Source organism: Nilaparvata lugens, chromosome 5 (genome assembly GCF_014356525.2).
Source record: "Nilaparvata lugens isolate BPH chromosome 5, ASM1435652v1, whole genome shotgun sequence".
In the NCBI taxonomy this organism is placed as follows: Eukaryota; Metazoa; Arthropoda; class Insecta; order Hemiptera; family Delphacidae; genus Nilaparvata; species Nilaparvata lugens.
The window spans coordinates 65,498,992-65,520,773 of record NC_052508.1 but is presented as its reverse complement, the minus strand read 5'-3'; the positions used below and the strand labels follow the sequence as shown (position 1 = coordinate 65,520,773).

The following is a 21,782-nucleotide window of genomic DNA, read 5'->3' as shown; positions in this document are numbered from 1 at the left end:
TTTAGAGATTCTATTTCTTATTTCTTTATCCAATTTTCAATCTTCATTAACGACTGTTCCCAGATACTCATATGATTCCACCTGTTCCATCCGATGCCCCTCCACTTCAATCACCACTCTTTCTCCCTCATTTCCATTCACCACCATCACTTTACTCTTATTTACATTCAATTCCATTCCTTTCCTCTTTATTTCCTCATTCCACTCAGTTACAGCTTCTTTCAATTTTCTTTCTGAGTCTGCAATCAGCACTATGTCATCAGCAAACAACATGGCTTGAACCAAGATTGGCCTCAAGTTGCAACGACCCACCATTGTTCTTTCTGTCCTCCGCTTGCAAATCTTATGTATTTCGTCCATTATGACAATAAAAAGTAATGGACTCAAGCTGTCGCCCTGCTTTATTCCCTTTTTTATTCGCAAAGGTCTTGAAACGTGTCCACAAACTCTAACCACTGCAAATACCTGATTGTACACACTTTTTATTGCGCGCTGTAATTTAAGAGGAACATTTTTCGCAGTCAGTGCTTCCCATACTACTTCTATCGATAAACTTTCACTTATAAAATCAGGAATATTGGCAGAATGAATTAAATTCATAGTATATTCAAACGTCTCGAGTATTTATAATTTGATGCTTAATACACTATACATTGTAAATGTTTCAATTTAGTGTCAAACACTAAAATGAGTATTGTAAGATTTTTTATATAGAGGAGCTCCTTACCTAAGTAGTTACTTCAGTTTTAAGTGGTTTTACTACAAATGAAAAGCGTTTATAAAAGTATACGGCATTTCAATTACTAAGTGTTTTTTTTACAATTTTACAGAAGAAATTTGAATTTAGAACATCTAACTAAATAAAAGGAAGAGTTTAGAGATTTTCAATTGAATCTATTTACAAAATGTATTAATTTGTTTTGAAAAGAATACTAGACTGAAGTTGATAATGTCAATCGCATGAGCCGTCAGGCCAGCCATCACGCCACCTGGCATTCACTTGTTTGCAATCAAACTGCGGCTTTCCGATGCGCTTGTTCACATTGTTGTGCACCCAACACAGCCACTGCGAAAGTGCAGTCTGGCTTTGCACCATCGGAGGACTTGCTTTCAACCTGCAACAATCAATACAAAGTAGAATTATTATTTCATTTATTAATACAATAACAAATTATATAGCAATGAATGAGAGAGAGCAACAGGCTCAGCCCAAAAATGCTCCTCTCAAAAATTTTATAAACATTAACATTTTCAAAAGATATAGGTTACATTTCACTTTCAATAAGTCCAATGTTTTCTCCAAAAACTATAGGTAGTGATGTCCACGTTTTAATTATTATTATATTTTTGTTGTGTGAAGCCACAAAATCTGAGCGGTGCTCAAGTGGCATACAACATGTCATTTTTAGAATGGAGTCACATGAATGCTCTAAAACACTCCTCAATGGTATAAGGACAAGCCTCTACCAGTGTCCTAATTATCTTTTAAACAAATAACTTATAGCTGCTACACAGCCTTATATCCTCGGGAATGCAATTAAACACTTGAGTCCTGAATAATACGGTCCCTTTTCGAGAAGAGTCAGTCTATGGATAGGGAACTGGAATAATCCTGTATTTTTACCTCGTGTTTCATAAGTATGACAAATTCGGTTAGCATTAAAAATATTTTTGTTTTTGAACACAAACGAAACAGCTTCAAGGAAGTATATCGCTGGAACTGTGAGTAGTCGGAGTGCCTTGAATATGGTCTTACAGGAGAAAGATGGACCCACTCCCCCAGAATCCGAAGTGCTTTTTTCTGCATTTTTAAGTTTGTGTTCAAATGAATTCTTCCAGCCCCCCAAAACAAAATACTAAATCTAATAAGTGGAAGAAAATACCCATGGTAAACCTTTAGAGCTGTCTTGAGATTTGAATTCGACTTAACAGTGCTTAATGGCAGTGGAGAAAGATAGAAGTAAAACGTTGCCGAACCTCTTTCTTGTCAATGCCTTCTATAGACGGTAGCTGATACAGGTTTATTGATGTAATATTAACTGTTCATTCTCGTTTAAAATAATAAATTATATTTTATTAAGCAAGAAATGATATTTTTTAATAATCTCATAATGGATATTTACATAATTAAGATGAGATATTTTGTTAGTGAATAATTAATTCTTCATTGTTAAAAGACGATCTGGCAACAGAGCAAAGCGAGAAAGAGATAGCGCTATCCGCTTTGTTGAATGAAATACAAGGATAGCAATTGCTAATCAAACACTGCCATTATAACAAGAACCTCACTATAGAAATTACTGAGTTATTTTACACCATAAAGAAAAGATAGCATAAGAAGATATTCCATGGTATATTTATTTATAAATTCAATGATACACAAAACACAATTCATTGAAATGATTGAGGAAGGACCAACAGGCACAGCCCATAACTGTTCCTTCCCCGAATTTTGATTCATTTACTAGTCCAAAAAGTAGGTTATGTTTAATTCATTTATGAATTTGGGTCCAATTTTCAATAAAAACACGTCTTTAAAATCATGTTTTTGGACTCAGCGGACCTTGAAACGTATAGTAAACTTGAAATTAGTGTACCTTAATTTTTTTGGAAAGCAACAGAATAGGGCAATGGAAGTAACAAGACATTTTGGTTTCAGATTGTTTAAAAAACACAGTCAGCTTTCGGAAGCCGAAGCGAGTGGACGTGTTTTGTGAAATTCATGTAATTATTCTAAAAGTATACCATCAAACTGTTGTGTCAGTGAAAACGGCATTGCCGAATTGTGAGTGAGTGTGTGTGTGCGTGCGCGCGCGCGTTGGCAGCAACTATGACTGTAGCCGAGTTCGGATATTGCTGCTTCGGTGAGTGCTGAATCGGTAATTCTATTGTGAGAACTGAACTATCGTAACTATGAACGGTGACGATAATACAACTATTATTACTATAACTGAAGAAAATAAACCTGTCTCCTACAAGGTTCGAACTGATAAAATTCAATCAGAATGCGAAAAATTTTTATTTAAAGCTTGGAACGAAGCTAATACAAAATTCCAGCAATCAGAAAAAATAAGTTCTGAACTTAAAATTCAACTTGAACAGCTTCAAACTAGATTATCAGCGTTAGAGTCTAAATCTAATAATGAAGAAAAAAATACGGACAATTATCAAACCGATGAAGAAGAATTGTCTACTGAAACAGAATGGATTCGTCAAAAGCAAAGAAAGAGGAAGAGAGAACAATCTGACTCACCTCCAACACAATCATCCAATGAGCAGAAAGTGAGTTCACGTAGAGAAACTGAACTAAAAGAGAATGCTGAACCAAAAAAAACTCCTAGTATCAAACAAGTTAAGAGACCTCCTCCAATAATACTCTACAACATCCAAGACTATCAAGTAGTGTATAAGATTTTGAATGAAAAAATAAAAGACTCTTATAAGATCTCACACTATTGAATAATGGTAGCTTAAAACTCAACGTTGAATCTGAGGATAATTATAGACTAGCTACATCATTGCTGAATGACAAAAAATGAATTGGTCTTCGTTTGAAAACAAGCAAACGAGACCCATTAGAGTAATAGTGAAGAAGTTGCACAGCACTTGCAATCCACAGGAAATAAAAGAGGAACTTCAGGAAAAAGGATTTAAAATTTGGACGTGGTAAACATTCTTAAATGGAAAACAAAAGAACCACTCCCAATATTCATGTTAACTTTTGAAAACACAGAGAGCATAAATAGAATTTATGAAATATGTGTAATTATGGGTATGAAGGTTGAAGTAGTCCCCCTGAAAAAATCGAAATTTCTACCGCAATGTAAAAATTGTCAAACCTGGGGACACACTAAAAAATACTGCCAGAAGGAGCCTAGGTGCGTGAAATGCGCTGGTCCCCACATCACTATCAACTGTACTAAGAGTAAAGAAGTTAAGCCTAAATGCTACAATTGTGGGATGGAGCACCCTGCTAATTATAGAGGATGTGTTGTAGCACAAGAGTTGCAGGCACTTCGAAATAAGAAAAAAGCAATAAAATCTATTTCGTCAGTCAACAAAAGAAACGATCCTATTGTGCCACAGAGAGCTGTAATAAATGACAGTAGAGTTAAGGAGAACCAGAGTTATGCTGATAAGCTGAAAAATAAAGTACCTATCAACAGTAACGAAAAGTCAAGTCTTCAAGATTACAACTTGAGTAAAGATTTGGAACTGAGCATTACAACTCAACTTAAATTGATTCTTGAGAAACTAGTTGTGCAAGAAGGCCTCAATAAATCAATTTTAAGTAGGTTAGAAAAACTGGAAATATTTCAGTTCCAGAAGTCATTCACAAGAAGCATGGAAAATAGATTCAAAATTATGACTTGGAATGCTAATGGATTACTACAGCACAAAGATGATCTATTAGCAATTCTAATTGAGCATAAAATAGATGCCTGTCTCATTTCCGAAACTCATTTCACCAAAGAATCCTACTTTAAAATTAGAGGGTACAAAACGTACCATGCCATACATCCCAACAACAGCGCTAGAGGCGGAAGTGCGGTTATTGTAAGAGAAGAGCTAAACCATCACGAGTTCAAGAAGATAGAATTGCAGGAGTTCCAGTCGATTTCAATCAAAGTCAAACTTATCGGTAGACCATCTGGTACGATCACAATTGGAGCCGTCTACTGTCCACCACGATTTAATTTGAAGAAGATAGAATATATTGATTTCCTAAGCAACTTCACAGGGAAATTTATCATAGGAGGAGACTTCAATTCAAAGAATACACAATGGGGGTCCCGACTGACCACAACTAAAGGAAAGGAGCTATTACTGGCTGTTAATGAATACCACTGCGATGTTCACTCAACAAGGAAACCAACTTACTGGCCAACAGACAAAACAAAAATTCCAGACCTGATAGATTTTTTCATCACAAAAAATATTTCACCAAACTGTGTTGAAGTTGAAGAAAAATTTGATCTCAACTCTGACCATTCGCCAATAGTTTTGACAATGCACAGTGCAGCTGTTAAAAAAGAAATGCCACCTAGACTCATCAACAGGTACACAGATTTAGAAACTTTTAAAAATATGATAGACTCTAGAATAGACTTGAACACATCTCTGCAAACTATAGATGAACTAGAAACTGAAGTCCAGGAGTTTGTAATCAATATCCAACAATGTGCCTGGGAAAATACACCACTACTTCAAAGCAGGATTTTCAAAGGTAATTGCTATCCTGTAGCGGTAAGAGAGTTGATAGAAAAAAGAAGAAGAACAAGAAGATCATGGCAATCAACAAGAAATCCAAGAATTAAAACAGAACTTAATAGAATTACTAATGAACTGAGAAAGATGATACAGGATGTAAAACAACATGATATCAATAAATACTTAGAAGAGTTAACCAATGAGTCTACTACAAATTTTTCATTATGGAGATCAACCAGGAAACTGAAGAGACCTCTTGAACAAGTTACACCGATAAGGAAGAATCAAGATTGCTGGGCAAGGAGCAATAAAGAGAAAGCCGATTTGTTTGCTGATCATCTGGAAAAGGTTTTCTCACCTCATGAGGAAACAATTATAGATGAGAATCCTCATCATCTTGGAGCAGGAGTTATCACTCCAACATCGCCAAGGGAGGTAGAATATGAGATTAAAAATTTGAGCAGAAAGAAAACGCCAGGTTTCGACTTAATAACTGGAGAGATTCTACAGGAGCTCCCAAGAAAAGCAATTGTGAAGCTATGCCATCTCTTCAACGCTTCATTCCGATTGAAATATGTGCCAAGTTTCTGGAAGGTAGCCGATGTCATCATGATACCAAAACCTGGAAAGCCACCACATGATGTAACCTCGTATAGGCCAATTTCACTACTGCCAGTAATATCAAAATTATTTGAGAAACTTCTACTGAAAAGATTAAAGCCTTATCTGGACGATAATGGATTAATACCAACCCATCAATTCGGATTTCGAGATAAACATAGTACAATAGATCAGGTGCACAGAATAACAAATATTATTGAAAATACATTGGAGGAAAAGAAAGTTTGCTCTGCAATTTTCCTTGATGTAGCACAGGCTTTCGACAAAGTATGGCATTCAGGATTGTGCTACAAAATGAACCAGTTCTTACCAACAGAATACAGTCTGATACTGAAATCATATCTTCAAGACCGTTATTTCAGGATAAAACAAGATGATGCTTTTTCATCTCTCAGAGAAATCAGGGCTGGAGTTCCTCAAGGAAGTGTGCTGGGTCCCCTCTTGTACCTCCTATACACATCTGATATACCTCAACCCGAAAACGTAACAGTAGCAACATTTGCTGATGACACAGCAGTTTTATCAGTTGGTGAAACTGTTGAAGTTTCTACAGAGAAATTGCAGGTGGCAGTCAACAGAATCAATGTTTGGACAAAACACTGGCTTATAAAATTGAATGAAGCAAAATCAGTTCAAGTCAACTTTACAAACAGAAGAGTTCAATATATCCCCTTAACACTCAATGGGAATATTGTACCCTACTCCAACACTGCAAAGTATCTAGGCATGACGCTGGATGCCAAGCTTAGATGGAAGGAGCATGTGAAGAAGAAAAGAGAACAACTTGGCATAAAATTCAAGAAAATGTACTGGCTACTTGGGAGGACATCAAAGTTGTCAAATTATAACAAATTGCTTCTCTACAAGCAGATTCTCAAGCCGGTGTGGACCTACGGAATTCAACTCTGGGGCTGCACCCGACCATCCAATATCGACATCATCCAGCGCTTCCAGAACAAAGTACTCAGAAGTTGTGTAGACGCTCCTTGGTACATCAGGAACTCTGATCTCCACCGCGACCTGGGAGTGGCGACAGTCATCAGTGAAATCCAAAGATTTGCAGAAAAACATGAGAAAAGACTTCATCAACATGTGAACGTGGAAGCAATCCAGCTGCTCAACGTGCATGGAGTAAGAAGACTGCAACGCAGAAAGCCACACGAATTAGTTTAGTGCTAAAGTGTTCAATTGGAAGTGCAAAGGCAGAATACTGTATCCTTTTATGCTAAAAATAATCTTTATTTAATCCTTGACCAATATAGAAGGCTTAACCAATGGGTTTTACCTTCACAAACAATATTCTTATCAATTTATGTCAAAATAGAATAGCTTATTAGTCTTTAACTAGGTGCTATAAAAATCAAAAAAAAAAAAAAAAAAAAAAAAAAAAAAAAAAAAAAAAAAAAAAAAAAAAAAAAAAAAAAAAAAAAAAAAAAAAAAAAAAAAAAAAAAAAAAAAAAAAAAAAAAAAAAAAAAAAAAAAAAAAAAAAAAAAAAAAAAAAAAAAAAAAAAAAAAAAAAAAAAAAAAAAAAAAAAAAAAAAAAAAAAAAAAAAAAAAAAAAAAAAAAAAAAAAAAAAAAAAAAAAAAAAAAAAAAAAAAAAAAAAAAAAAAAAAAAAAAAAAAAAAAAAAAAAAAATCTCGCAAAATCGGATTGAAATCTGAGAAATACTTTCAACTACTATGAATATGGAACTTACTGTTTCCTCAAGTGGCTAGCACAAGCTTCACATGGGTAAAATCTTGAGAAGAGAGTGAAAAAATTTGTCATATCCGTTTGCTGTTGACTGCTTGGCTGGTCTGGATAGTAGGCTGCCATAGTATGGAGGAATGCCCATGTTTTCGAACCTGAAACAGTAAAATACTTCATTAAAAATTGCATGGTTGCCTGTAAAGTCGGTATACGGGCGAAAGTTTTACGTGACAACGACTTTGAGTGGTAAAATAATTCATGTGAATATTCATTTGTATAGTAGGAAGAAGGATGAAATAATAGTAACAATTTAAAACATTTATTTATACAAAGAATTATATTGAAAACATTAATTTATACAAAGAATCTCGCACTGAACCACAACATTGTGATTACTACAACATAACCTATTCACTTATGCATGATTATGTGATTATGCATTATTGTGATTACTACAACATAACCTATTCACTTATTCACCTAAGCAGGCGCAGTCGCAGGAGATTGCTTGCGGCGCCTGCTCAGGTTGACTGCTCCGTTTCACTCTCTCTCCAGGTGAGTGCCTTCGGCTGCTGTGTTGCTCGCCACTGCTCCTATTCGTGCTCTTTCCAGACGACCGTGAACGAACGCTCTCACTCGCTCTCATTGTGAGCGCATAACGTGGGAACGTAACGCAGTTTCTTGAAGTGTCACCCGGCAAACCAATTTATAAGACGTTGTCACGTCAAAAATTACTATTCCATATTCATTTTCTGATTCATATGGAATTATATTCTACTCATTGTGAGAAAATAATTAAAAATATATCAAGCGTTAAGGATCAACTCACACGCAACTCAGGTCGAGAAGAGACTCGACTCTAGTCGAGAGCATGTGTTTCCAAATGGTGACACTCAGACCAGTCGATTCTAGTCTCCGCGACATCACCATTTGAAAACACATGCTCTCGACTAGAGTCGAGTCTCTTCTCAACCTGAGTCGCGTAAATGTGAGTTTAGCCAATCTCAAAAGATTTTTGAATTAATTTGAAATCCTTTTTCGTATTTTTCAAATACTATTTTATTTACTCAACTATAAATTCTGTCTATCTATAACTTGCAAAACTTTGGCGTTAACCGTTGACGGATAATAACATATCTTCATCACTTTCACTTATTCCATTGACCTTAAGTATGTGTATTTAATAAAACAGTCATAGTTAGGCTACTCATTAGAAGCCTACGTAGTAGGTCATAGTTAGGCTACGTACAGAACAGAAATTTTTACACAGCTACACCATAATTACCCAACTAGACATATGTTAAATTTTGGATTTAATACACCTAGAGCTACCTTTACATCGGTCGATAACAGCCCATTTCGTATCGCTCACCTACTCCATCGCAATCTTCCAATTACAATAAAAGAGGCTGAGGGATGCAGTGTTGCAAACTACAAAAAATAAGATAGTAACATGGTTGCTTTGTATTGGTCGGGAGGCATCAGAAGCCCTCATGTTTATTGTTTATTGTTTTGATTCAAGGATCCAAAGGTTCAAAGAACCGAAACTGTCCTGATGGGGCAGATCCGGTGGGTTTGAAGGCAAAGCAACTTCTGGAGTTGCCTTGAGGTCCATTTTAGTCGCTTCCTACGACAAGCATGGATACTGTGGGTGAATTCTGGTTTTCAAAACATTCTTGAGTACGATGATCGACTCAAAGCTCCCCCAACCCACAGGGGGCAAGCCCTCATAAAGTCGCCTTATGTGTAGATCCTGATACATTCCAATATGCAAACTCTGTTAACTCCGTTACTGTGATGCAGCATTCTGAACATTATAAGTAATTTAAAAACTTTAGGAGATACTCCAACATAATACTATAGTAATCTTTAATAAAAAAACCACGATATCATGCTCTGTTTATAAAAAAATTAAACTATTTATGATTTATATTTCTTTATCTTTATCCATTCTTTAAAGATATTTCATATCTTTATCTTTATTGTAATAATTGTAAGTAAGAATAATATTAAGACAGAATTATTTAGGATTTTTCATTTTACAGTTATTATAGATAATAATCCTTTCCCCACACACGGACCAATAGTCTATGTGGGGAAATATTTATTTCCTGAAAATATGGATTGAATTGTAATGTAAATGTTTTATTAATGTATTTATGTTGATGGAAATAAATTGAATTGAATCATTCACGAAGCATAAAACCGTTGACCTGATACATAATTTTCTCAAGACGTTTTATCTGTGCTAGTACTAATGAATGGTAAAAAAATAACAGTGGAAAGTCTTTTACACACCCAATTGGTCTCGATCCAATGGACAATCCTCTGGAACTTTCCTGGCACCACTCTGAAATATTAAAAGTCATCAAATTAGGCAGAAACAAACACAAAATAAGAATATAATGACAAAACAAAACACATTAATCGCTATCCATTCAAATACACAACAAAAATGTACAATACATTTAATAATCAACTCATCTAGATTACCGGTACCATAGTTATAAATTTATCCAGATCAAGGCATCGATAAAATTCAAACATTATTGAATACCCTCCTAGACCCGGAATCTACAACACGCGGCCATATTGTGTCTTGTTGAGAGGTTTAATTACTTTCTATTAGTCAACCAGATAACGTGTTATGGAAAATAGTGTAGCATAATAGTATAGTGTAACCTATTTAAATATCATAAATATAATAATATAACGCCCGATTTCATATCAATATGATTATGATCAACATTGGTGGTGTCATGACCTGACGTCTTTTTATAGTCCTGGTTGCATTAATTTGTAATTGTCCAGCTGATTTATGATTTAAAATTATATTACTACAATTTTTTCTTATGCACATTCAATGTTATCCTGTTATATCACAAAAACGAATTAGTCATTTTCGTTGGCCAACGAACTATTATAATGGTTTGAAGTATTGTGTGTTGAAAATTTGTAGTTGATTGATGAAAGCATTCAAAAGTTATCGTCGAACATACAAACAAACGCACAAGTCAAATCTAAAGTCAAAAGTAGGAACTAGCTACTTCAATTATAGGATTGGTGTGAACGTTCATTATAGAATTATTCTTTATATGTAAATCATTGTAAATCACAAGATGGGAAATTTTAAAATGAAGAGTAGACATACACTATTCTATACTGAATGGTACTCAATTCAAGATTGATAAATAATGAACAATAAATTTATTGCCAAATACAATAAATATTTTTACAAATAAAAATAATCATTAAAAATACAATAGTTTTTGGCGTGACTGGAAAAAGTACTAATAAGTAATACTAACTGATAGAGAGCTCAGCAATAATGTAACAAAAATTGATATGGTATACTTCATACCAGGAGTAACCGCTTGTCCGAGGCCATACTGCAAAGTCCAAACAATCCACAATATTCTTCATACATTGCAAAAGGAAAAGAAAAATAGTTTAAAATAAAATTGCAAAAGAGTCAAAGATTGATACAAATAAGCTACATATTTGAAAAAATTATAAAACTAATTTTGAATTTTTATCATATCAAATTGGACTAATCATTCTCGCTAAGGCCAGGCTGAGTTGCAAAAGTCGCATTAAAATTTATGGAAATTACAATCATTTTTACAGTGACTGTTTTCAGTCACAGTTCTGTAATCTAAATATTATATAATCAAAAAAGAGTATCATAAGCAAAATTATTGCTTAAGAATCTAAGAAATATTGTATTGTCTTATTGGTTATGAATGATTGAAAAAAATTAATTTCAATACTGATGCTAAATTTTTATATAAGCCCAAAAAATAATAAATCCAACAGTAGTATTTTTCTATTATTTAGATAATTTTTTAATATTAACCGCTGCCAATCATTCTCAAGTTTTTATTTTCAGAAGAGAATACATTGAATAATGAAAATATATGAAGTTATAAAATTTATAGAGATGCATTTTACTAAAAACCGTATTTGTTGTATTTTTAAAAATAAAATTTGAAGTAATATTCAATCATCTTCGTGCCGGTTGCACAAAAGCCTGTTAAGCTTTAATCTTGATTAAATGCTAAGAAAACCAACCAGAGAAGACTTTTTTGAAATGAAAACTTCTTTGAAAAAAATTGTTTTTTAGAATCACAATCAAAATTTAACAGGTTAAGCACTAAAATAATTTAATATTAGGCCTACTTTGTTTTTTAAACTACAACAAATACGGTTTTAAAAAAGCTCTACTATAAATTAAATATGGTAACTTTACACCAAATATTTTGATTATTCAGTGTATTTTTTTCTTAAAATAAAAACTGAAGAATGATTGGCAGCAATACTTTCTAGTACGATGTATAGTGATTTATTGCTCGAAGATATAATTATCAGAGGTTAAATATAATCTATTTACTTACATTATTATAGCCAAAACAACGGACAGAATAATATACATCAGAAAAAACTGATGTTTAAAATGTTCTTATTTAAGAAACATTCCTGATTGTATTGTAAAATTTTAAAAGACATGACAAATATTACTAAAATTTAACCACAAAAGAAATACTGAAATATCATTGATGTTGAAAATGTAAATTACCAGCTGCAGAAGCATGCAAACATGTAGAAACAATCACATGTTCTACTTGTAGGTATGTAGTGAGAGAGATTTTAGTCATAGTAATTAAAATTAATATTGAGCGCCGTTTAATTTTTGTGATTTTGTGCTCAAAATAACATATTAAATCGATCCCAACCAAAAATTTGATAATAGGTATGTTGGCACTGGACGTGCACTTACACCAAGACTTTTTAAAAAGAAGACTTCTTTGAAAAAAATTGTTTTTTAGAATCACAATAAAAATTTGTCACAAACCGGTTATTGTGCAACAGGCACTAAAGTAATTTAATATTAGGCCTACTTTGTTTTTTAAAATACAACAAATACGTTTTTAAAAGAGCTCTACTATACATTAAATATAGTAACTTTACAACAAATATTTTGATTATTCAGTGTATTTTCTTCTAAAATAAAAACTGAAGAATGATTAGCAGCATTACTTTCTAGTACGATGTATAGTGATTTATTGCTCGAAGATATAATTATCAGAGGTTAAATATAATCTATTTACTCACATTATTATAGCCAAAACAACAGACAGAATAATATACATCAGAAAAAACTGATGTTTGAAATGTTCTTATTTAAGAAACATTCCTGATTGTATTGTAAAATTTTAAAATACATGACAAATATTACTAAAATTTAACCACAAAAGAAATACTAAAATATCATTGATGTTGAAAATGTAAATTACCAGCTGCAGAAGCATGCAAACATGTAGAAACAATCACATGTTCTACTTGTAGGTATGTAGTGAGAGAGATTTTAGTCATAGTAATTAAAATTACTATTGAAATATTGTTTTACTGGAGATAAATAAGCACATTTTTATGAACAGACTTATCTATTATGAATATTATAAATAGGCTTGATCGTGTACGGAGAGGAGTTACAAAAAATCAATGATAAATACAGTACTGTATATTATACTCAACAGATGTGAAACTATTCTAAAGCTGGGTTTACACCAAAGTTATTAACAAAATGTTAATAATAACTATGGTGTAAACGCAGCTTAAGATATTAACTTACAACTTATCCTTTTTCTTCATTTAACACCTACACTTGTAATATTGATGGCGTCATGCAGGACCTCCTAAATACCTCTAAGTATTTAGGAGGTCCTGCGTCATGCCATGAATAAAATACAAAGAAGAACTAAAAACACTAATTGATCAAAATGGCAGTGATTAAACTCTAATCGAAAATAAAATAATTATTATCATTCATGGCCTTGCTCTTCAACTTAATGGCACTTGAGCAAGAAAGCATTTGAGACAGGTCATCATTCAGAAATTTGTGGACATCGTAATAATCCCTGGTTCTCAGGAAACCGGTCCCAACTCTCTCGAGCACGCTGAGGTCCAACTGCTTCACCCTTGCAGGCAGCCTGTTGAAGTAGCGTAGAGCTGAACTCCTATAGCATACCCGCAATCTCTATAGGCGCATCTCATATACGTCAAATAGCTCTCGATGCCTAGTGTTGCGGTGATGCACATCTGTCCGAGTTAACAAATTTTGTTGATTCTTCTTATTCCTTTTTCTTCATCAATGACCAGTGAACTGGATAGATGGCGTCATGAAATTACTTCTAAGTGGCAGGTCAGGCTATGTTGTCCTTGTGTGCATCAAAATATTCACTCATGGTGTAGAATGGGTTATTCTTCAGCCACGTCACTATTTTAATTCTAAAGTCACTTCCTTGCATATTCCTCACATTGACGGGTAGATCGTCGAACTAGCGAAGGGCAAAAATGGAGAAAGAGTCCTTCTTCTTACTTGTTCTGCAGCGTGGAATATCCATTGCAAGCCTCCTCCTTGTATTATATCTGTGCAGACTTGACTGCTCCTCTCGGTGTCCTTGACATGCAGCAAACTGAAGAGTATGTACTGGTTGTAGATCGTGAGGTTGCCCAGTCGCACAAAGATGAGTCGACAGTGCTCACGATACCCCACTGAGGTGATCACTCGAAGTTCCTTCTTCTGGAGCATCAGCACACTCTTGCAGCCCGCCGCATGTCCCCACAGCAAGAGTCCATACAGAAGATGGAAATGGAAGAGAACATGATAGACCATAATATCAAGTCCTTCCGGCTGAGGAGGGTCCTCAGTCTGCTCAAAAGATAGACCACCCGCGCCAGCCTGGAACAAACTCCCTCAATCTGCCCTGCCCATGATCACTTTCCTAGGAATCCTAGGAGCTTCACATCAGCCTGGTGGGAAGAGTCAGCGAGGCTACGGAATCCACAGACCAGTGGTTGGGTCTTTCTCTCATTTAGGCAGAGTCTATTTTCTGTAAACCACTGTTTGGCACTGCTAAAAACTCTCTGTGCATGTTCAGCCTGTTCTACCGTCTGCCCCTTGAGTAGATTGTGGCGTTATCCGCAAACATTAAGACAGGTCCATAAGGCACAAGATCATTTATCGCGACCAAGAAGGGCAGAGGGCCAATCACTGATCCCTGCGACGTGCATGAGGCAGAAAAGGAAGAAGTGGCTGACTACTGTTAGAATACTCAGCCTAATAAAAATGGGCTTGCAATGAGCAAGATGTTTGCTTGCAGTAATGATCCTGACAGCCCGTTTTTGCAGCTTCATAACCTTGGCTGAATGACCCTAGATGAGTAGACCGTAGGAGATATTTATTATGGCAGTGGAAAAGGGCATGATACACCATCACCAGATATGCCTCCGTTACACTTTGTAATAACAAATAACAAGAGAATAGTTTTTGAAATTGGAAAACTTTAGTATGTTTTCCATTTGCAATCGGGGGAAGAACTCAAAATTAACAAAGATAAGATGTCAAAATGAATAAAGAATTGACAAATTTTGACTAGTAAGTCCCCCTGGGTAAAGAATTTGCTATCAGGATATTGATTCTTATTTACAGCTTAATCAATTCTAGAAGAAGATAATAAAACAAATGGCTACAATACAAATGTTTTCATAAATTTTTTCACATGTCATTTATACCTTCTCGGTATAACTTTATTGACCGATCAAAGTGAGGTCTGAGATTCAAGTCGACGGTTTTGCATTTCTCTTCATGTATTTATGTTTATATGTTCCGCAATTACGGCAAAACGCGGCAAAAGATTTTCATGAAATTTGACAGGTATGTATGTACCTTTTTGAATTGCGCGTCGACGTATATAAGGTTTTTATGAAATTTTGCATTTTAAGGGTAATATAAAAGGAAAAGGATATGCCGTCAATATTACCGTAGAAATCAGATAAGAGAATTATTCATTATAATCAGCTGTCGAGTGGATTATTAATTGAATGCAATGAAGGAACTTCACTGTTCACTTTTCTTCCAATCTGATGAGCTTGAATAAAAAATAAAGTAACTGCCTAAAATACTAATGAGGTTTTGCTAATCCCAACACTTACAAAGCACCACTGGCTCAAGCAGGCAGTCAGCTATTAAAATCTTATTGTAATAGATTTTTCGTTAAATTTAGTCTTGGAACTAGAATCGATTGGCTTGAGTGTCACCATTTGGAAACACATGCTATCGACTAGTGTCGAGTCTCTTCTCGACCTGAGTCGCGTAAGTGTGCCTAACTAAATCTGACCTTCTCTGTGTAACCATGATATTACTTCAATATTTTTAATATTTATTAATTGAACGAGTGTAGCGTGTTCTTACTCATGTCTAGAGCCTCAAGTCGTTGTCTGTTTTGGGTTTTATTGTGCGTTTGTTCGACGATTACTCTTTATCTGTTTGTTCGAACAGATATTCTTTCAACGACTACACAGGTCAAGTTTAGTAATCAACGAAATTGACTCACTTCTGCATTCTTTTTGAGGATATAACAAGATAGGCTAAGTGCATTGAAAGTGCATAAGAAAAGAAATGTAGTGACTTATAGGCCGGTTACGCACTGGCCGGTTGAGCTCTGTAACCGGCCATAATCCAGCTGACTAACAATAAGTGTTTGAGAATATTATCACAGACTGACTGTCGTTAATGCGTCAACACGTGATTTCAGCAGTCTGTCTTGAATTTTGTTTCTGACCTTTCTACACATACTAGTTAACTATCTATAACTATAGTACTATGAGACTACATGAGTTCTATGGGATAATTAATGAAAGTTTTTCCTTTCATGATTAGGCTACTCTGCTTTTTCCCATTAGTGGAATTCAAAATCAATACAATAGTTTATAAGCAGGTTTTCAGCCAATTTTTCACTAGTTTTACTCAGTTATTGAGCGAGCGTAGAGGGGGATGTATACTTACTAGCTACAAAGGGGCATGGGGGTTCTTCCCCGGATAATGTTTAAAAATATGTTATTTTTACCTTATCTAGTACTTTATAAGTACAAGAAGCTACCAAATAAAATATTATATAGTAGTGTTTAGCATGGGTCTTATTTTAGTATTTGATCTATTGAGTTATCTGCTACAAGCCCTCTGTGAGTTGGAGAAGCTTTGAGTCGAACATCGTACTCAAGAATTTGTTGAAAACCAAAATACACCCAAATTATCCCTGCTTGTCGTAGGAGGCGACTAAAAGGGACCCCCTTTCCAAAGCCTTTCTTAATATTCTTTGGAACTTTTCATTTCTAAAATTAAACTTTTTCCATTGACTTAGCTTTGTGCCATTCTTTCTTTCATTTTCTATCTGTCGGCCTTCCGTGGTCATATTTTTATTTTTTCTTAGGCCAACCCAGGGTATGATGTGGTCCGTGCTGATGGATGATGCTTTTATATGGTGTCTCTAAAGATGCCTGCAGGATATCAGGCGCCCTCCTGTATTATTTTGCCTTGGCTGGACATGCGGGGCTCTGTCTGGGTTGACTCCATTTCCCCAGCTGTTCATGGGAACCACATAAACAAACCAATCCCCAAGGCAACTCCAGAAGTTGCCTTGCCTTCAAATCCATCTTGATCTGCCCCATCAGGGCAGGTTCCTAAATCTGAAATGGGTGCTTCAGGAGCGCAGGAGGTTCTGTTTCACTCTTATGTATAGGCTATCAACAAAACAAAAGGCTTCTACTGATCACAACATGGATGACGTAAGCTCAATCACACCATCCCAACTGGAGAGTTAGGATGAGCTTCTCAGACCACTGCTCAAGGAAGGGTGGCCTTTCAGGCAAAACTCCATGGTAGAGGTGATGCTATTGACCCTGCAGAGTTACGGGGGGAGGGGGCAAAAGAAAAACAAGATACCAGAGATGAGTGAAACTCCAGGCACAAATATGTAGGGCAAGAGGCTGAGTCGAGGGTGACCAGGTGCAATTTGGCGACCCCTCCCTCAGCGGAAGGACCTACAAAGAAGACCACGAGTGGAACTCACGTAGTCACAAGAGCCAGTCAGTCTTAAGAGACTGCTAAGCATATCACACTGGATTGCGCGAGACTAGGGGCAAGAAGAAGAGCTCTGTTTGGCTGCAAGCAACCAGGTGATGAATAGGACATTAGTATAGGGAAAAACTCATGGATCTTGTAAAGGACACAGGTATTGGTTTGCGCAACTAACGTACTTGGAACACGATAAGGTCCGGTTGACGTATGGGGTTCTTTGAACCTTAGAATCCGTCCCTTCAAACATAACATAGCATATCTGCTACAAGACACCATAAAACTTCAAGTTATGCTTGCTATATAAATAGTCACTAAAAGTTCAAATAGTCCTGAAACTGTAGTCTGAATGATTTCTTATTAAAAAGCTAATAAGTGATGGATATGTCCATACGTCTATCGGTTCACTAACATATATAGGTACTCATCAACTATGCATATTGGTTAATGCATAGGGCTAAGCTTATGATGTACATGTGCAGCGTTAAATAATGATGCAATCCATCAATCTCTTTACATAGCATAGAAACTAGTAAATTTTTTCATATCAAAATTTAAAACCAAGAGATGGATTGATTCGTTACAAATTATGAACAAGAAAATAAATAATAATTACTAGGGTGGGCTATGCAAGATTGCACAACAAGAAGCAGAGACGCCTAACCATGAGAGGAAAAGCTTTCATTCCAATGAAAAAAGAACTTACCAAATTAGAATTTCCTTCAGATTGTTTCTGAGAATCTTTATCACCTTGCAGCTTTGCCCATGACTTGAAATCAGTACATGTTCTACATGGTTTTTTACCAGGCTGAGGTAGTGGAGTAGTAGTTTGGTTATCTATATCGTTGTAGTAATCGAATCCTGGACGAGACGGCATTTTTTAGAATATAATGAACTTGGTTAATATTACTAATACAACAATAATTCTTTAAAATAGGACCGCAATGAGATATAAAGTTAAATCTACAACTCCTGACAACAGATACAGATAGAAATCAAAAAGGAATCTGAATCTGAAAGACTGAAACATAACATAACCTACAAATTATAATCAGCTTGATAACAACTATACAGGCTGGCGAACTGTACTTTATCATAATTTTGTGAGTTATATCACTATGATAGATATTTCCAATATTTTTCCATCAAATTGAATAAATCTAATAAATTGATCATTATTGTTCTAAAGAATGACACCACTTTTATGACCTATCACAGTGCTATCACATTCTATCTCAATGCAACAAGTAAAAAAATCTAAATTGCAGGAGTAAAAATTAGACAATAATCGATTGTTTGAGAAGTATTCTATAAGAGCACAGAGAAGAAAGTCCTTCTACTTTGTGATAAGAGTCAGTAATATTTTATTTTTGTTGAATGTTGTTGAATTTACTTTCAAAATGAATATTGATTGAGTAGATTTATTAGTAATTCACCCTAATTTTAATATCAATAGGCCTACTAAACTTTTATATAATTTTGGTGTTCTTTTTTTTGAAAGATAAACAACAATTCAGGAAAAATTTCAAGATATTCAGAAAAATAAGATGATTTTCAAAGAAAAGTTACCAAAAATTATTTTCATTGTCAATTTTTAAAGTTTTTAACAAAAAAAATGTATTAAATTAGGTACTGTGGTAATATGAGTCAAATTTGTTGGATAAAGAACATTCATTTTGAGTGTATTTTCCCCATATTTCCACAGACTATCTTGGAAAATGTGAAAATTCTTTTTGACAACGCGAGTAAATTTCAAAACTCTGAATCCCATTCTATTTTTGTCAAAAACTCAACTCTTGAACTTGCGAGAAGTTGCATTTTCAGGTTCCAATATGCATTTGTCTTTTCATGAGCGTTACTACTCAAATAGTTATTTGTGCAACTAGTGCGCAAAGTGACAGTTTGCTGCACCGAAAGAAACGTTTACGCCCGAGCCGTAGGCGAGGGCGGAATGGTTTCTTGAGTGCAGCAGAGGAACTTTGCGCACGTATTTCACATTAAGTTTTCCTACAGTTACCATTGAATATGAAAAGTGGGTAATTATGGGTAAAATTGCCTGAAATGCATCAAATGTTTTTCTGTGTAATTTTATTATTGATAAAAACCTTAATTATTGTCAAATTGAATAAAAATGTTGTCCTTGGTTATAATATCTAATACTAATAATTAGCGCGTTGTGCTTCGTTGCACCTCTGTTCACTATAGCAGCCCAGTCACTGTTACCAACTTCATTTTGATTTTGCTGCACTGTTGCTCCATATAACCTACTAAGTATTTTGCGTTGCCATGTTGCAAATCTGGAGTGCAGAAAAAATTTTTCCTACAGATACCCTGAAAAGTGACAATTTGTGCACTGATTGCAGGCTGCAAAGAATCACTTTTCCGCACTAGTGCGCAAAGTGAGTACTTTGCGTACTCCAGATTTGCAGCATGACAACGCAAAATAGTTAGTAGGTTATATGGAGCACCAGTGCAGCAAAATCAAAATTAAGTTGGTAACAGTGAGTGGGCTGCTATAGTGAGCAGAAGTGCAACGAAGCACAACGTGCTAATTATTAAGTAGATATTATAATGGAGGACAACGACAGCACAGTGCCACCACAGCACACACCACACAGCTGCCCCCCGCCATTCAAACACTACTACATTATTCAGGCAATTTTACCCATAATTACCCACTTTTCATATTCAATGGTAACTGTAGGAAAAATTTAATGTGAAATATGTGCGCAAAGTTCGTTTGCTGCACTCAAGAAACCATTCCGCCCTCGCCTACAGCTCGGGCGTAAACGTTTCTTTCGATGCAGCAAACTGTCACTTTGCGCACTAGTTGCACAATAGTTATTTGTGCAACTAGTGCGCAAAGTGACAGTTTGCTGCATCGAAAGAAACGTTTACGCCCGAGCCGTAGGCGAGGGCGGAATGGTTTCTTGAGTGCAGCAAACGAACTTTGCGCACGTATTTCACATTAAATTTTTCCTACAGTTACCATTGAATATGAAAAGTGGGTAATTATGGGTAAAATTGCCTGAATAATGTAGTAGTGTTTGAATGGAGGGGGGCAGCTGTGTGGTGTGTGCTGTGGTGGCACTGTGCTGTCGTTGTCCTTGGTTATAATATATAATGTAATAATTAGCGCGTTGTGCTTCGTTGCACCTCTGCTCACTATAGCAGCCACAGCAGTCACTGTTACCAACTTAATTTTGATTTTGCTGCACTGGTGCTCCATATAACCTACTAACTATTTTGCGTTGTCATGCTGCAAATCTGGAGTACGCAAAGTACTCACTTTGCGCACTAGTGCGGAAAAGTGATTCTTTGCAGCCTGCAATCAGTGCACAAATGGTCACTTTTCAGGGTATCTGTAGGAAAATAACTATTCCCGCACTAGAGCGGAAAAGTGATTCTTTGCGTTCTGTAATCAGTGCAGCAATGGCCACTTTTCAACGTAACTGTAGGAAAAGAATATTTCTGTATAATAAAGTCTATAATAGTCAAAGTGTTAAGTACCCCCCCCCCTACCATAATTGGTATTATTAACTACAAAATGTCGTTAGTAGTAATTTATTTTAACATTGCTAACCGCTTTTTAGTGGAATATCAAGGACACAGACTGCGTTGAACCCTCTCACCCATTGGGCACCCCTCTGTAATAAGGAAGTGTATTTTTTTACTATTATATAGCCTAATATATATCTTTAAATTTCAATTAATTACTTAAGCTCAATGCTGTGTATGCTGCTTAGTGTTACCGTATTCATAATGCACGCTATACCTATAGTGAGGTCAACGTTTATAGTGACCAAGTGACGGTGAAAAAAGATAGGAGAGCAACGTTGCAGATTCTCTGCCTTGTCACTGCCTTCTATAGAGGATAGCTGATACCAGTACATCTGATGAATAATACTAAACTTGTTGAAAAGAAGATTTTAACTTGTTGCATTCTTGTTGAATATTAATCAATTATTTTTAATTCGTCAAGTTATATTTATCAATGATTAAATACCGTAATAAATTGTCATATCGTTTTTACAAAAGTTTCAATGGACCTCATTATAACAGCGAAGAGGATTGGAAGAAGTGACAATTCTTCTTATTTTAATCCTACCAGTTATACCTGACCTATTATAAGAGTAATATATAGGCTTCCTACCTACATCAAAACTATTCAATCCATAAAATTATTTACATCCTATGTACAAATATTTAAAAACACGATATCATACTTGTTCGTTGAAAATCAAGTACCGGTACCGGTATCCAGGTATATATTGTCGACCCATTATCGTGAGTTGTTATCATTTTAGAGACGGAAGTGTGTTTGAGATAAGAGGTTCAATAAT

The 21,782-nt window shown here is 35.2% G+C and overlaps 1 protein-coding gene across 9 annotated transcripts; it reads right to left on the bottom strand.

The window, feature by feature from the left end:
- Positions 1-610: 610 nt before the first annotated feature.
- Positions 611-18,695, bottom strand: LOC111043654 (FAD-linked sulfhydryl oxidase ALR). Of its 9 annotated transcripts, none has more exons than XM_039429060.1 (5): positions 12,636-12,821; positions 10,885-10,940; positions 9,822-9,873; positions 7,531-7,678; positions 611-1,115 (listed from the first exon to the last, which is right to left on the bottom strand). In XM_039429060.1, the coding sequence occupies exons 2-5, from the start codon at positions 10,909-10,911 to the stop codon at positions 953-955; spliced, it is 390 nt and encodes a 129-aa protein (XP_039284994.1). In that variant the 5' UTR covers positions 10,912-10,940; positions 12,636-12,821; the 3' UTR covers positions 611-952. The 9 variants fall into 9 exon arrangements, with proteins under 9 accessions (XP_039284994.1, XP_039284992.1, XP_039284988.1 ...); XM_039429058.1 differs by having other exon boundaries at positions 10,832-10,912; positions 12,636-12,810; XM_039429054.1 differs by having other exon boundaries at positions 10,885-10,912; positions 12,636-12,802.
- Positions 18,696-21,782: the final 3,087 nt, after the last annotated feature.